The following is an 18,343-nucleotide window of genomic DNA, read 5'->3' on the forward strand; positions in this document are numbered from 1 at the left end:
ATTTTAAAGCAAATCCCAGGCACATGCTATTTTACTCACATTTGAATACTTAATTTTAACAGATAAGGTCTACTTATAATAACACTACCACACTTGATAAAATTGACAGTTTGTTAACATTACCTAGTACCTAGTCCATATGAAAGTTTCCCTCGTTCTCATTTTACTTAATGTTTACAATTATACCTTGGAGCTTTCTTTTTTTCTGTCCTTCCATGTGCTCACTTGGTTAAATTGCTTTTTTGTTCCTTTGCTCAATTATTTTTAGAAATTCTTCCATAGTCTTTGCACTCTCTGTTCCATGTATATGTGTGTATCCTCCATTGTGAAAGGAGTCATCAAACCTACATCTCTATAAAGACACTGAAATTAAATAATACTTAGAAATACTTCGTAAGTGTTCTATTGCATCAGTCAGGACATATGTAATATCTGGAAGCCCATTCTGTCCCTTGTATTATTGCTGTCATTCATTTATATATAGACATACATAAATATATGTTTAAATGTATATATATTTTGTATTATTTATAAACACTTATATTATGTACATTATATATAATAAGCATACATATTCGAACATATTGTTCTATTATTTTGAACATACTGTCATGGTATATCAATTAAGAATAAGAAAAATAAAATTTTTAAATTTTACCTTCACTTATTCCTTCTTTGATGCTCTTCCTTACTTTATACAGGTGCAATGATACAGGTTTCTGACCTGTATTATTTTCCTTCTAAAAAATTTCTTTTAACATTTCTTGCATGGCAGGTCTACTGATGACAAATTTCCTATTGATGAAATTTCCTTTTGCTTGTCCAACAAAATGTTTGCAACTCCTTCACTTTTGAAGGATAATTTCATAGGGTACAGAATTCTACATTGATAGGTTTTTATTTTCTCTTAACACTCCACTCTCTCCTTTCTTGCATGGTTTCTGAGGAGACGTCAGATGTAATTCTTAACTTTGTTCCTGTATAGGTAACGTGTTCTCTTCCTTCTGGCTTCTTTCAGGATTTTTTCCCCTTATCTTTGAATTTCTATAGTTTGAATATTTTATGCTTAGGCATAGTTTCTTGGCACTTAAACTGCTTGTTGTTGTTCTCTGAGCTTCCTGGATCTGTAGTTTGGTGTCTGACATTAATCTGAGGAAATTCTCAGTCATTACCGTTTCAGGTATTTCTTCTATTCCTTTCTCTCTCCTGGTATTCTCATTATGTGTAACAGTTAGCCATTGAACAACACAGGCAGCTGGGGCACTAAACTTTCGCACAGTCTGATAAAGGGTATCTATGAAGAAACCTACAGGTAACATCGTATTTAGTGGTAAAATAAGCCTTCCCTCTGAGATCAGGTGCAAGATAAGACTGTTCACTCTCACTGCTTCTACCTATCTGCCATTGTGCTAGAGATTCTAGCTATGGCAATTTGGCAAGAAAAAGAACTAAAAGGCATTCAGATTGAAATTAAGAAGTAAAAATGTCTTTATTCATAAATGACATGAATCTTATATATAGACAATCCTACGGAATTCATTCCAAAAACTACTGGAATAAACAAGTTCGGCAAAATCATAGAATACAAGTGCAATATACAAAATCAGCTATATTTCTATACACTAGAATCAAACAATCCAACAATGAAATTAAGCAAACAATTCCATTCCCAATAGCATAAAAAACAATTTAGAAATAAATGTAACCAAAAAAGTGCAATACTTGGATGCTGAAAACAATAAAACATTGTGGGGTTTTTTTTTAAACATTTTTTTATCGATTTATAATCATTTTACAATGTTGTATCAAATAATAAAATATTGTTGAAAGAAATTTTGAAAGATTTAAATAAATGAAAAGATATCTCATGTTCACAGACTAGAAAATTTAATATCATTATGATGACAGTACTCTCAAAACTGATCTACAGAGTCAAGGCAATCACCATCAAAATCCCAGCTAACTTTATAATAAAGATTGACCAGTTGATCCTAAAATTCTTATGAAAATGCCAAACACCAAAATGAATAGCCAGAACAAACTTAAAAAAAGGACAAAGTTGGAAGACTCACACTCCTGATTTCAAAACACTACCAAGCTACAGTGCGGTACTGGCATAGGGACTGACATATAGATGAATAAAACAGAACTGAGGGTACAGATATAAACTCAAACATCTATGGCCAACTGATTTTTAAGAAAGGTGACAGACGATTCAATGGGAAAATAACAGTCTTTTCAATAAGTGGTGCTAGAACAAATGAATATCCATATGCAAAATGATGAACTTGAATGCTTACTTCACACCATAAATAAAAACTCAAAATGGATTACAGACCTAAATTCTTGCCAAATTGTCAACTCAAAATGGATTACAGACTTAAGAGCTAAAACTATAAAATCCTTAGAAAACTTAGGAGTAAATCTTCAGGACCTTGGGGTAAGCAATGATTTCTTAGATACAACACCTAAAGCATGTGAAACAAAAAAAAATTTGATAAAGTGGGCTTCATCAAAATTAGGAATGTTTGCATTTCAGAAATAAATGAGTTCATGCTGGTATCTCCAATTCAGACTTAATATTACAGTTTCTACTTAGCTCACTTGATTTTATCTTTTCTATTATACTGGAAACCTTAGGTCTTAACATTGTTATAATTACATGTATTTTATCTTACTATGAATAGTGGTAAAATAACAATATCAATACTATTTAAGTCAATGCAATTTAAGATTCCTCTGCTGCTTTTATTTTCCTAGGATATAGCCCACTGAAGATATATAGTCAAAACACAAGGATTTAGAGGTACTAAAAATAATCCTTTGTGTGATTATGGCACAAACTTAACATAGGTTCATTTGTTTTCAATTTTTAGGGATTGCTTTTCTTCTTTTTGATCTAATTTTGTTTCATAATTACATAAAACACTTAAATGGTTTCAAACTATAAACAAGAAACATTCAGATAAGTCCTAACTTTCATTCCTGTCCCCTCTACCCAGTTAATTTCCCTCACCTCCATTAGTAACCACTTTTCTTAGTTTTTAGTTTAGCCTTCCAAAGTTTTTTCAAAAAGTAAGCAAATATACACACACTCATATTTTCCCCATTCCTTCCATAAAATATAGCATACTATACACTCTATCTATCCACATCTTGCTTTTTCATGTAACAATATAGCCTAGAGATAACTCTATGGTGGTATTAACTATCTTCCTCAAACCCTTGTATAATTACATAGTAATTCACTGCACAGCTATACCATATTCAACCAATCCCTCTCTGAGCATCTGGATTGTTTTTAGTCTTGCTATTACAAATTTTGTTGTAATAAACAGCCTCGTTCCTGCTTCATTTTGTATTTTTGCTAGTGAATTTTGGGGATAGAATCCCAGAAGTGGGATTGCTGGTCAAAGGATAAATGACACATAATTTTGCTAGATATTGGTAACTTCTCCATGAGGTTGTACCATTTCTAACAACCTTTTAACTGTTCCCTTTTCTACTCTTGTCCACCTACAACTTATTCTCCATGTCTTATAAAATCTTATAAAATACAAATTGGGTCATATTACTCTTCTTCATATTACTTTTCTACTAAAACTTCAGTGGCTCCCTATTGCATTTAGAATAAAATCCAGTCTCTTCACAGTACCTGTTAAACCTTAGATGATGTGGACCCTGCCTCTGTATCAGTTAGCGTTAAGTTTGGCTATGAGCAAGAGAACCAAAGTAACAATAGCTTAAACAAGATAGAAGCTTACATCTCTGATGTGTAAGTCTGGAGGAAGACCGCCCGAGGCTGGTGCTGGAGTTCAGTCCAAGAGCCCTCAGGGCACAGACTTCTTCCAGGCCGTGCTCTGCCATCCCTAGGACCTGACCCTCATCCCAGTGACACATTAAGGAGAAAAACTGGAAGCAGCAGCAGCACAGGGCAAGGGGTATAGGGGCTTTTTTAAGGAAGATTCCTAGAAGCTCTACATGACACTTCCATTTATATGCCATGGGTCAGAACCTATTCATATGATTGTATCAACCTATGAAAAAGGCTAGGAAATGTCATTTTTATTCTGGGCAGCCACATGCCCAGCCCCAAACTGGGAGATGCAACACCATGAAAGAAGTCACTGCTGCACAGTCTCCTTAGTTTCACCTCGTGCCACTCCACCCTTACTTAGCAGGCTCCGGCCACACAAACTTCCTTTACTCTTCACACAAGCCAGCTCTTACCTGCATCAAGGTCTTTCCTGCCCAGCACAGGCTTCCTCAGGTCTTCACACTGCTGGTTCCCTCTCATCACCCAGGACTCAGCTCAAATGTCACGTCCTCAGAGAGACCTTCTTGGACAACTGTATGTAAAGTAGGCCCCAGCCCAGTCACCCTCTTTCCTATTGTGCTGCCTTATTTACAGCATTTATCTCCATCTGAAATGATTTTTCTTTTGTCTTCCTCTACTAGAATATATTCCCACAGGACAGGGATCTTTCTTGTCTTCACTGCTATACGCCTTATAGACCCAACGTAGGTCTAAGTACACAGCAGGAGTGTAGAGTTAGTTGAATGAATGAATGTCTGACTCCAAAGCCAATGCTTTCCCACTACCTCTGCTGTTCCTAGTATATGTGAAATAATACCCCCTTCCAGAAGTTAATCTTTGTTTTGAATGACAGCCCATTAAAGTTATTTTCTTTCAAACAAGATTTTTAAAAATATTATTTAAAATCTTCCTCTGCTCAGTGAGTAAAAAGAAGAATTTTAGATATAACATCTTGTGCAAGTCAAAGTTGCTCGATCTCATAGTTTTCATCTGTAAAATCAAAGAGTTGGTTAAAATTAATTTACTTAAGCAAGCTACAGATATTTACCAAGCACTGTGCTAAAGCAAAATAGGAACACGAAAGTTAAGTAATATAATTTCTGCCCTCAAAAGAGGCTCACAGGTGTCTTTCAACTCTACAATTTGTATGATCCCGTACAGTTGTTGTGTAACCTTTGTGCTACAGAAAAAGCCTAAAGCTTCCCATTCCTGAGAAATTAATTAAAAATCTGTCACCAAGATACCGATAAACACATGCTTCATTTTAAAAGTGAATATTTAATTCAACATTGCAGTAAGAATTGAACAGTATTAAAAACAGAAGCATATTAGTGGCTTAAAAAAATGTATAGTAAACTTTAGTTTCCCTTGGGAAGGATTTTGATTGCCAGTTCTCTACAGCAAAACAATGCTATGAAAATGCCTACAGAAGACAAATTCTAAGTGTAAGTCTAAAACGCTTAAAATTAGTGATTAAAGGTTTTAAAGATGCAAATCAGAAATAGTCAACATTAAAGATATCTCACTTCAATCCTAAAAGTTTCACATAATAAACATCATATATAAATTTAGAAAGATGGCCAACAAATTAAGAACTCGGCATATTCTAGAGACTGGCTCCCAGACGATCATGACTGTTACATGAGCACCTGGCTGTAGTTCATCTACTACCACCTTCTTTGTTCTTCTAGACACTTCTTGACTGTCATCTGGGTATTTCCAAGGCACTGTAAGGAAAACATGCAGAGAGAGATGCCCATTTCTTCTGCAGTCCCTCTCAGCATTGCAATTCAGCAGATTATCAGTGAGAAAAAAGTATAGAATCCATAATGTATAGTCCCCACAAGGCCTCACTCAATTTGAAAAATCGCCAATTCTGTCAAATATGCCAAAACTCCAATAAGGTATTTATGACACAGAATCTGAAAAAAAAAAAAAAAAAGACATTTAAAATTAAAATAGAATTAACTATAACAAAGTAGTTTGATATTTGATAAATATTCCAGGCTTATTTTAAAATCCATTATCTACAAGCTAAGATACAAACATGAGCCCAAACCATTGCTGTTCTAAGTCAAATAGACTTTATTTAACGAAGACAACTGACTGTAATAAATTTACAACTACTAGTCAGTAGTGCTTAGGAGTAATTAGACTAGGGTTCTTGTTTATCCTGGCTTCTATGGGTGAGCTATCTGCCTGAAGAGAGAGGCATAGGGGTATCTACGAACCCCTTGGACTTATATGCAAATTGAGCATCTACATTTTCTACAAAGAGTTCCATGGCTTCCTTCTTCTCAAAGGGATACACAATTCCACAAGTGTCTTGTAGAAACTAAGCAGAGGCAGAAATCTGGTGAATACATTAATTTCAAACTTTTGACAGGCAATACAGCGTTGCAGTTAAAAGCATAAGCTTTTGAGTCAGATGAGTAGGTTCCAATTCCAATTCCAGTTACTAGTTGTGTGATCTTAGGAAGCCTACTCATCCTCTGTGCCACAATTTCCTCTTTACAATCTATGCAGACAGGTTGCTGTGAAAACTAAATGAGACAGTATGTGTAAAATGCTCAATAATGCATGGCACAGCTAGTGCTTAATAAGTGTAAGCTACCATCACGGCATTACTTGAACCTAGGAGCCACAGTTACTGTCTTACATCATTAAGAGAGGTTCTTAGCGGGGAGGGTATAGCTCAAGTCGTAGAGCACACACACAGCACACACTAGGTCCTGGGTTCAATCCCCAGGACCTCCTTTAAACATAAAAACAAGTAAGTAAAAACCTAATTATCTCCCCACCTCAAAAAAAAATAAAATAAAATAAAAGAGAGCTTCTTAAAATAGACCAGAAAAAACAGGACCACCCTTAAATTCATAAATGGGTAAGAACACATGATATAAACTAGTTTTTAAATGTAGTTCACTAATAGAATGAGAGCATATGGAAATAGAATTTAAAAATACGCAGACTTCATGAAGTTGAATTCTGAGATGCTAAAATGTAAATTCTTTCTTTATAATGTCAAAGTAACATGGTATAGTACAATCTTTCAAATTTTTTACTGCAAACCACAGTAAGAAATAAATTTAACATCACGACCCAGTATAAGCAATGTATATCCTAACCACATGTAATACACTCATTTTTATATTTTCTATTCTATTTTTCTTTTTTGTTTTTTTAAAGCTGGTCTCTTCCCATCAAAATTACTTCCCAACCTACTGTTGCATTATGACTTGCAGTTTGAAAAGCACTAATGTAGTACTTATAGACAGAGTATGAACTTCTTGGAACCTAAGAGGTTAAGTGTTTAAATCCTGACTCTTCCCCTTACTAAGCTATCTTGCTGTGTCATTTAAACCTATCTTGGCTTTAGTTTCCTTGTTTTAAAAATAAAGTGAATGCAGATAAAAACACCTAACTACAGGGTTTCTCTAAAGATTAAAGTATGTTAAACACCTAGGACAGGGACAAGACCAATATTCACTGAGTGTTTATTATGGCTGTATTTTAATATAGTTTAAATATATTAACATAATATATTTAAATATATTTAAGTGCCTACTCTCATTTTATTTCTGATATTTCTCCTAATGAGGACTTCATAGACAGTAAAACAATGTCTCTATTATTTCTTTCCCTGTAGGGATAGAAAAACCTAAAATACAAAGATTATATTTTAGTTCTGTGTTTCTGCTATAATTTTCTTATGTAACACACAAAATCCTCTGTTACTCTGATAATTATTTCAAAGTTGACAAGAAACAATTCTGAAGGCTTCAAAGCTCCTACAGAATAATTCATATTATTACCAGTCTACAGAACACAGCATACAATATCCTTCGATTATAAAGCTGCATCTAGAAAACTAAAAACTTTTCAGCAAACCATTTACAAAGCATAAAATAAAATCTCTCTGTCTTGAACTAGAAGACATTCCATTGTGTTTCTTCCACGTGGAAAATAAAATTGCCATACATTTGGAAAACTACGCAACAAGTAAAAAAAAAAAACTTAACTAGATTTGCTCAAACTAACCTTTATTTTTCCATCAGTATGTGCTGAAGCTACAGATGTTGAAACACGAACCAATCTTGTGGCTGATAAATGGATTTTGAAATGCCTATGGAAATGTGAATACAGGCAATCCATGAATAAGTCAACTTCCTCCTGAGTAACTTCCCCAGGTGTTTTATGGACACTGTCCCACAAAGCTTTGGCATCCTCTGGATGTATGGCATAAGAAATGTCCAGACTTTGAGGGCTACAGGGTACAGACCAAAGAAATTCAGTGGTAGCCATATAACGGTCCATTTTGCATGCAGTCCACATAGCAGCCAACCAGGAAAGATTAAACGCACTGATTGCTAAGGGACGGAAATAACAGTCAAAAGTTTTCTGAAACCAGGTTCCAATTATGGCTGTATTAGTCTCTGCTCCATTTGCAAGGAATAAAGGTAGGCAGGTGAAATCTTCTGAAACAGTCTCCAGAAGACTATCTCCAAATATACAGCAGAACCAACCAGTCCACAACACTTTACCTTCTCTGTGTTCAGAAGGCAATTGAGATTTTGATAGGATCTGCAAAGAAGAAGAAAATCAAACAGGTTCATTAAATTCTAAAGTACATTTACTTCAGGAGGGGAAGGTATAGCTCAAGTGGTAGAGCGCCCGCTTAGCATACACAAGGTCCTGGGTTCAATCCCCAGTACCTCCTCTGAAAATAAGTAAGTAAACCTAACTACCTCCACACACACAATAAAAATAAGGTAAATTTTTTTAAAAGTACCTTTACTTCTAAATTATATCTTCTCAACATTAATTAGTATATTTAAAAATAAGAAGATACGTTGTATTACCTGCCAAAAACCACAGAGGGCACAGTCTTCCTGATCACTATTAGGGTTTACCAAGTTAATTGACCTTTCTCCTAATATTCTTATCAGGACATGGTATATGGCAAGATGTTGGTGCAATCAAAATGCAAAATAAAGGAGGCCAATGTGGTATAACCAGGTATAGTATCCAGAAAAAAAGAATCTCAAAATCTCAACCAAAGTTCTAAAGAAGGGGCTGTAAAAGGTCACCAAATCCAATGCGCTTGAATTATTCCACTGAGGAAGACGTCACTATTTCCTAAGGCAGCTCTTTCTATCCACTTAAAATGCTCTTACATATGTTAGGCCCTGTGGATTCCAACCACTGGTCCTGCTTTCTTCCTTATGAGCACATAGAACAAATCATATCTAATTTCTCTTCTACAGAGAAAAACCTTTAAATACTTGATCCCTATCATACATACTGCCAATTTCATTATCTCCAGTTTCTTCAACCATTCCTCCTATGACATACGTTCAAGTTCTCACACTATCTGGACACTCTTTTCTGAAATTCTTCTGCAGGGGAGACATATTCATAAGAAAACATAATTACTTCAAAAAGGTGTGATTACAGGACTGACACCATCTTTAACCCAGATTATACTCTTATTAATATAATTTTAGACTGCAATAGTTTTCTGGGTTTTAGTTGACAGTGTTACATAAATTAGCCCTACATACTCATTTTTGCTGTTAACTGGAGAATTCCCCCCAACCTATACGGAGGCAGTAAACTTATCCCTATTAAAATTTTAATCTCAATTTCGCCCATTGTGCCAATCCATTCAGATCTTTTAGAATCATGATTATATTTTCCAGCAGATTGACTAACTCCTCAAACTTTAAATTTGTAAATTACATAACAAACATACCTTCCAGATATTCACAGAAGTTTTAAAGTTTGACCAGGAGGTGAAGATCACAGCCCTACATCATATCCCTTTAGGATGATCATTTAAACAATTACTTTTACCATATAGCTCCTTCTTGTTCAAGAAGTTATAAGCCTTCCAAATACCTTAAAGCCCAGATGTCTACCCCTTTTTAAAATAACTTACGAGTCTTGTAACCCTGTTAAGAAATGAGATTTAACATGAAAGCTATTAGGACACTAACCTAGGAGTTCAAGAGGTCATTTCTATTCCTCACAAGAACATTTGCTTGCCTGATGACATGCTAACCATGTAACTTCTTTGGGCATCAACTGCTTCACTTGACAGAGGCTGCTAATTACCTACCCAGCATGTATTTTCCTTCCACAGCAATACAGTGTTTTTACTTAAGGTGACAAAGCACCCACTGAAAAAGAAAATTTTTCTAGTCTCCCTTTCAACTGGGATGTAAAGAGAAGTTGATGAGTCTCAGCAAGTCTCATTAAAGATCTACACAGTGGCAGGCACCCTGTTTGCCCTTTCCATCTTCTTCCCATTTCTTGCCTTGAACTTACACATAATATTCAGAGCCACGAGCCAACTTAGATTACAATGTGACAGCAAGCATGAAAGCCATGCACCAAGGATGGTAGGGAAGAGAGAAGCAGCTTCGATTATCAGTAATTTCATGAAGCATTTACCAGTCTTAAACAGCTTACCTCGACACCTTTTTGTAAGACAAATCTCTATCTTCTTTAATTTACTATTATTTAGACTTTCTGTAATATACAGCTGAACCTAATTCTAGACACTATCTGGACAGTGGTCTATACTGGGGTCAGCAAATCTTCTCTGTAGCAGGCCAGATAGTAAATAATTTAGGCTCTGCAAGCCATATGGTCTCTGTAGCAACTAGTCAACTCTGCTGTTGTAGCACAAAAGGAGCCATAGATAATACGTAAAAAAATGAATAGGGATCTATTTCAATAAAACCTTATTTATAAAACAAGCAGCAGATCAGATCTGGCCTGACCCCTGATCTATACAAATAAACACACAAACAAAATCATGACTTTTCAACTATTTCAGAACTTCATTTGTCGATGACTAAAATGAGTTAACTCAGCAGAAACAGAAGTAGCAGGCATGAATAATAACCTAATGACATGAGTTAAACCATCTAACACACTGATTACTAGTTAAAAAAAAAAAAAAGCCATAATGCACATAATGCAAAGTTGGTCACACCTAATTTCTATAATTTGGTCAAACAAGACATAAAATAGGTTTACAAATAGATTATAAACAAGCTTAAGAATTTTAAAAACAGTAATACCACAATTTCTAAACCAAGACAATGCAGATTCTTTTCTCGTAGGAAGCAAGTATTGCTTGCTTATACAATATACCTGGACAAGAAATGCTTCAGGGTCCCTCTGTGTTCCTTTCATTTCTAGGAGAGTAGAGAAAATCACTTTGATGTTGAAGTCATCTCCCACTTCCACAGCAAGTCCTTTTTGCTTTTCAGCAGCAATAAATGCACTCAGAAGTTTAGAATACTCTTTGAAATTAGTATAGGAGAATTTATATAAGGGAGTTAAACTATATAAAGTCCATTGTTTATGCAGAAGGAATGCAACCTTTTGAGGATCAACATCTTCCTAAAAAAATCAAGACAAAAAAAAGTTTAAGAATTAGGAAATATTCATAAGAACTTAATCATAGTATTTTAAGTATTTAATAAAACTGTATTTCTGGGTGCCTGATCTTTGCACCCCAGCCAAACTGGAGTTTGCAGGACTCTTTGAACATCCTTGAACAGGCCTTTCCACCTGTTACACCTTCTCTTCCCTTTGGAATGCTCTTCTCATGGATTTCACATGGCATGTTCCTTTCCTTCTTTAGGCCTCTGCCCAAATGCTACTCAAGAGGCCACCCTATCTAAAGTAGCACCAGTGGGGAAGGCACAGCTCAGTGGTAGAGCACACACTTAGCATGCAAGAGGTCCTGGGTTCAATCCACAGTACCTCTATTAAGATAAATGAGTAAATAGATAAACCTAATTACCTCCCCCCAAAACCAAACCAAACAAACAAACAAAAAGCAAAAGAATAAATAAAAATAAAGTAATACCTGCAACCCATTCCAACTCTGTCACTCTGCATCTCCTTAAAAATGCTTTTTTTTATACAGCATTTATAACCATCTGGCATTACATACTTGTCTGATTTTTATTGTCTGTCTTCCCTACTCGAGCATGAGTTTGATGAGAACAGAGATTTTGCCTATTTTATTCACTATTACATCTCTAGCAAGCACCTAGAGCAATGCCATCTAGAACAGTTGTTCAGTAAATATTTATTGGATGAATATTTGTTTTACTTTTAGAAACTTCAAATTATAGATTTTGAAAATAGTAACGATTCCTGGTGCATCTAATCTGATTGGTTTTAATTAAGTAATTTCTAAAATTATTCGGCAATAAATTCACTCTATCACTCTAATTCGGTAGATTAAATAAAAAGATACGTGGGAGTATTTTGGCCATGCTTTATTAGAACCGCAGGTACCATCAAAAACAAAATACTTCGTTTATATTAGCCCTATGCATTGCTGAGGGTTTTCACATACACCTCCACATAAGCTCCTAGTTTTATCCTGAATTGAATTTTTCTATAAAATCCACACTTTCTGACATAGTCTCTTGGCCCCAACTATCTTTTGGAACTTTCAGTACAGTTTGTCCATTTGACAAAAATATTTGTTCTGATGAGAGTATTCATGGAAAAGTTGTAAACTTTTATCAAAAAGTTATAAACTTTTTACTTATTACTGTCAAAAGATACAGCAAAATCACTTGTATCATAGAGAAAAGGAAACACTGAACTAGACATTCCAGTCTTTAATTTACACACAATTTCTGTTTTCTGGTTAAGAACCATCACTTTCATTACTAGCACCAGTAATTTTTTTTTAAGAAAGTTTTCACGAAGAAGGAAAATTTTTCTCATATTCCAAAAGATACTAGACCCAGATAACACAGATAAGAAAACAAAGTTACAAAGAAGGTGTGGGTGACTGATAAGCCAGGCTCCCTGCTAAGTGACTCAGAACCACACACCAAACTTGTACTGACTAGGGCTTTATTTCATGTTTCAGTAAAATTACAAATTGCTAATGTTATATACCTTCAAGGTTGTTTATAAATAATCAAAACAGAGCATGTTGCCACCAGACATATCTGGGACAATTTAAACACTAAAATAGTTTAGTAAGGAATTAGAAAATTTTGAAAAACAGAAATTCATGAGTCCATTACTAACAAATAGATAAATAAATGGAGAAGTGAGAACTTACAATAGAATGCCAAAGGCTGGTTGGTAAATAAGGAGCAAATAGAGATGGAAAACCATTATTTTGCAACCATCATGATAAAGACAGGATCAAGCAAAAATTATCAATATATAACGGATGTAAGTGTAAGGCGAAATTTTGACATGGAACAGGATATTTGTATTATCTTAAAGTGTCCTCCCATAGACAGTTTATTAGTTGCAGAGGTGAATAAAACCATAATTACTGGGCAACACCTTGACAGAATGATCAAAACTCACATCATCCGTGTGCTACCAGATGTTATTCCCCAAGAAGGACACAACAGCACCTATGCAGTATCCGGCCAGGAATACATAACTTCAGTCCAAAGAAAACATCAAACAAATACAAAATGAGGAATATTCTATTTAAAATGGGGAGGGGAGGAACAAATGTCAATGTCAAAGAAGACAAAGAAACATTGTGGAAATATTCCAGATTGAAGGACCTTAAAATACATAACAGAGGTGACACTGAGAGTGTGAATAATTGTTTGCTTTAGCTGTTTCTAATTTATTTTATTACCTAAGGAGGTAAGAAGATACTGAAAATACTACAAACAGTAACACAAATTGAAACATTTTATTCACAGGTATTCTCAATTATTGGTAACACAAAGGAACACAAAAAACATACCTGTAACTGTGAACACTGGGGAAGTTTCCTTCGAGGTGGAGTCGGGACAAATGAAGTCTGCTTCCTGACTGATTCTAATCGTTTCTGCAGAGGGGTGGCACCTATAAAGTAATCTTTAAGCCTTGAGGTTGCATTTTGTCTAGGAGTTGATTCTGGTGCATTGTAAGAATCCATGGTCTATAAATAAATAAAACCAGAAATTCTAAACACTAAAAAGTTAATTCACGCTCATAGTTTCACTGATTTCTCTCCTTACTATAAAAGAATTCTTTGTCCTTCCTCCCAGTCCCTGCCCCCAGTTTTGACTTTTTAACCAAGTCTTGTATTTCTTATTGACTATTTTTATGATCACCTTACAGATATCTCAAACACAGTATGTTCAAAACTAAATTCAACTCCTTCCCATCCTCCTCCTTCCAAAAACTAGCTGGTCCTTTTTTAGATTCCTGTCAATTTTCTAAATTAATTTAAATAGTTTCCCACTTTCAAATTTTTTAACATGTAGTCATTAAGCACATTCTTTTTCCTTCAACAGTTTCTGTCATCTGTTCCCAAAGCTACTTTCTTAGCCAGGTTCTTATTATCACAACTAAGGATTTTCCTTATCTGAAAGTAATCAGCTCTTCAGAAATGGCACTTTATTATTAGTCACCTGTGCAAAAATCTTACAGTGATGAGATAAATTCTACGCTCCTGCTGGGTATTTAAGATCTCTGGTAATTCAGCTTGTCCTTATCCTACTTGCCCTAGACATAAACACATTCTTGTCTCCATGTGCTTTATCATTATATTCCCTGTGTGAAGTGTTCTTTTTCCATTTCACCTCCATTACGACCAAGTTTGAATTTGACCCCCTTTTAAACAGTAGGGGTTTGTTAGCCTTCTTCCCCCAGAAACCCTATGTAAAACACTTCTTGGGGGAAGGGTGTTGTAGAATGAGACCCCAGGGATAACTATTTTGAAAAAAGCCCAAAGCCCTCTAGATGACTAACAAAGTCCTTCAAGAATGTTCTATAAAATCCTTCAAGAATGTTCTATAAAATCTTTGGAGATTAATAATACACAAGCTCATACAGCTCTCTTCGATCACTTAATCTATACCACTGATTTTGGCCCATATTCATATAATTCTTTGTACTTTTTTTTGGTGTGCACGTTTTTTCTTCCCAAAAAGACTAAACTACTTTGACTGAAACCATGCTCTTTATGTTTCTCTTCTATAATTACCCTAATATAATGCTGACTGCTCCTTAATTAAGCAAGTATTGGTTTAATAGAACAGAAATATTTCACAGAACTCCAAAATTGTAACACATCTTTCATTGAAAGGAATTATGATTTAAGCTATAAAAATTACTCCCAAGTACTGGCACAGTTAGTTACCCTTTAAATTTTTTTTCTCATAAATGAACTTTTATTTAATACTACATTTAAATTTCATTATATCAAAGTAGGACACCCTCTATATCTTGCACAAAACTCCATAAGTTAAATATATAGTTCTCAAAACTCAGATAATGCCCAGAGCAAGATCATAATAACAGACAACTCAAATTGCAGCTACTCTAAAGCATTCTAGCTTTAAATGCATAATGAATTGTCTATTCAAAAGAGAATTTTAATTAGTCTCATTCACATAGAGTGTTTCTTTCAAATGTGTTATTTGGAATAACTGCTAACATTTATTGAGTGTTCATCATGTGCCAGGTACTCTTCCAAGCCCTTAACAAAAATTGTCTCATTTAATCCTCAAACAATCCTATGAGATGGATTACTATACTCCCAGTTGACAGATGAGAAGACAAAGAAATGAAGTAACTTATAAAGATGCAAGGGCCAAACTTTGAACCCAGACAGTCTAACACCAGAGATGGTGGTCTAATCCCCTTCCACATTGCCTTCCAACAGGGATCAATGTCAATGCAAAATAAGCCCTACTAAATTTGACTCCTTAAAAGAGAAATGCTGTAAATTCCAAAAAGATTTTAAAGTCTCTCTAGGTGAGAAAGACTATTAGCTCTGAAAGGACTGGCTTTGAGAAAACATTTCCCGTGAGTATTTAATGCTGTGGTAATGTGAAGTAGCCCAATCTATGCATTAAATATTAGAAAGTGATTTATACCTATTTTACCTTCTCACTCCATACACAATAATGTATAATTCTGCCTTGCTCAATAATTAAGAGGTTAAAAATAAATTTTGACTCAATAATTTACTGTCCCAATATTCTTCCTTCCAATTCTAAGAAAAGAGGTCCCTTTACTTGCTTTCTAAAGCTAATCCATCAACCAACAGACTATATCTCCATATCCCTTCACATCTCCCTCTGACACCACCTCCCGTGTTTATTTCAAACCTCTATCATCTCTAGTCTCTACTCCACAGGATACGTTTCTTCCACTGCCAAGCATATTTTAATAGTCCTAACACTAAAAATTTTTGGTTTAAATCCTATTCATATCATTCCTTTTGAGACCAATTTCCTGGAAATGTGGTATACAACTACTGCCTCCACTTACTAATAAATATTTTATTGGAAATCTTCAGCAATCTCTCCTCTGTATCCATCATTATAAAGAAACGGCACTTTTGAAAATCACCAACGTTTTTGCCAAAACCAGGGCCTAATACTTGGTTCATCAAATTTGTTCCCCCTTACTCCTCCAAACTTCCTGTTAATCTTGTTTTTTTTCAGACTTAATTTTTCTCCTCCTTATTTCCTACAGTTCTTTCTGATTTACTTGTTGATTCCTGTTCTTTCTCCTGTCCCAACAGTGGGTGTCTTCCCAGACTCTGAAACCACTCATTCTCCATATGAAAACATTCATTCTGCGTATAACTCCTAAATCTTTACTTTCATATCTTTACAACTGCCTTTCCATTTTTCTGTAGAACATTAAGCTTTTGTGTCTTAAAACGCATTAAATTCAAAGCTAAACATTATTTCACAACAAATCTTTCCTTTCCAACCTTGTTTCTCAGTAATAATTCCATTCTTCTCATTTAAAATACACCTTCTCTTTAACTCCTCCCTCAACTTAACTTTTACATCCAATGTATCATCAAATTCTGACATATTTCTTAAAAGGATATATACTAGCCCTCTGAGATTTGGCCTTCACTTCCACTCTTAACTACAGCCACTTATTCCCAATCGTAACCCCCTTCTCCAATCAATGACTAGTCTTTCCATAGACACCACTTTAATCTTGTCATTACCTTGTTTGAGATCCCATAACAATATCCACAAATCTGAACAAATGAAGTCAGAACTTCTCCGTCTGGATTAAGGTACCACATTATCTGATCTTATTCAGGTTTATTTTCTACTACTTCAGGAGTTCTTACCCCAAGATCCATGAATGAACAGTCTTTCCAAAATCTAACAGCCCTCTAAGGTTGGATGAAAAATGTTATATGCGTGTGTACATGGTGGGAGAAGGGAGTGAAGAAAGGCCCAGTATATGATACTTTAAATAAACAAGATCCTACTGTAGCACAGGGAACTATATTCAATACCTTGCAATGGCCTATAATGAAAAGGAGTATTAATATATAGAGAGAAAATATATATACACACATAACTGAATCCCTATGCTGTATACCAGAAATTAACACAACATTGTAGATCGACTATACTTGAACTAAAAAAAAAAAGTTAGGAACCAGCGCCTTACATACAAGCATACGCCCCCTAATCTAGACTGCTCATCACCCTGCTGCTTGCTCTTCATGCCTGTGTTTTTCCTCTTCTCCTCGGGAGAAGCTTCCAAGCATCTGCAGAGCCAGCTCTCCAGTCAATGCCTCTTGCATTTGCAGTTCAAAACACACAATTACAACTAAGCCGTTTTTCTTGTGGTAAGTCCGTGAAGGAAGGGACCTGGGCTTAAAAATCACTTTCGTACATCGCCACCAGCACCTAACTCCAATCGCCCCAACGCTAATGCCTAGGCCAATGCTAAGCACGTCGTAAAAACACAAGTACTGTAACGATAACGACCACACAACGGGGCAAAATATAAAGTTTACTGCCACGCCTGGACCAATAACGAAGCATCTTACCGATAAAATGTCGTGTTGACGCTGTCATCCATTCCCTTCACGAATCATTCTTCAATTCTGGATCCAAAACTACGACGAGACTGGAATCCCCCAAAGTAAAAAAGCCGCCAAAATGACAGCTAAGAGAAAGTCCGGAGGAACCCCTGGCCCTTCCCAAATTCCTTCTCGCTCCACCACAGGTGAGTTCACGAAGGACGCAGACGGGCCCAGCTGGGAGACCTCCGCTCCCTCCGACTCCAGCCGAGCCCTGAGACTTCACGCCTGGAGGGACATTTTCGCTAACCCAGCTCCGCGGCCCTCGCTCCTGCGGAGTTGGCTTCTGCTCGCGGAGGGAAAGGGCAAAGGACAGTGTGTCCCTATTCGCCCCTCTCCACTTCAGCCCTCAGGAGCTAGGGCCAGCTCGGAAATCCCGCCATTGAGAAAGCGGCAATTTAGCGTCCTGCCGCCGCCTCTGTTTAAAATCGTTTCCCGACTCGCTCTGCGGCCTGACGCAAGACGCCTCTGCGGCCTGACGCAGACGCCTCCGCAGTGCCGATTCCAAGTCAGTGAAGCAACTACGGTTGCCATTTTAACTAAGGGCACGGGAGCGACTAACCACTATCGTCAACTTGCCTATCGCACGACGTTATCTTCCGCGCTTTTCTACCGGCGCGAAGCTTTCCTTCAGATCTCTGCCCGTAGTAAAGATGGCAGCGTCC

At 36.0% G+C, this 18,343-nt stretch overlaps 1 protein-coding gene across 1 annotated transcript; it reads right to left on the reverse strand.

Moving 5' to 3' along the window:
- Nucleotides 1-1,464: 1,464 nt before the first annotated feature.
- On the reverse strand, nucleotides 1,465-18,109 carry CENPL (centromere protein L). Its single transcript, XM_010954870.3, has 5 exons — nucleotides 17,646-18,109; nucleotides 13,584-13,760; nucleotides 10,982-11,233; nucleotides 7,859-8,401; nucleotides 1,465-5,739 (listed from the first exon to the last, which is right to left on the reverse strand). Exons 2-5 carry the CDS (start codon nucleotides 13,755-13,757, stop codon nucleotides 5,668-5,670), a joined length of 1,041 nt encoding a protein of 346 aa, XP_010953172.2. The 5' UTR covers nucleotides 13,758-13,760; nucleotides 17,646-18,109; the 3' UTR covers nucleotides 1,465-5,667.
- Between the last annotated feature and the right edge of the window lie 234 nt (nucleotides 18,110-18,343).

This window comes from Camelus bactrianus, chromosome 21 (genome assembly GCF_048773025.1).
Source record: "Camelus bactrianus isolate YW-2024 breed Bactrian camel chromosome 21, ASM4877302v1, whole genome shotgun sequence".
NCBI lineage: Eukaryota > Metazoa > Chordata > Mammalia > Artiodactyla > Camelidae > Camelus > Camelus bactrianus.

Excerpts from the sequence above, each read along its gene's own strand:
- CENPL (XM_010954870.3), bottom strand. The coding sequence starts at position 13,757 with ATGGATTCTTACAATGCACCAGAATCAACTCCTAGACAAAATGCAACC. Across the intron at positions 11,234-13,583 it reads CCCAGTGTTCACAGTTACAG|GAAGATGTTGATCCTCAAAA; the intron begins GTATGTTTTTTG and ends TGATTTTTTTAG. Across the intron at positions 8,402-10,981 it reads CTGAAGCATTTCTTGTCCAG|ATCCTATCAAAATCTCAATT; the intron begins GTATATTGTATA and ends TCTTCTTTGCAG.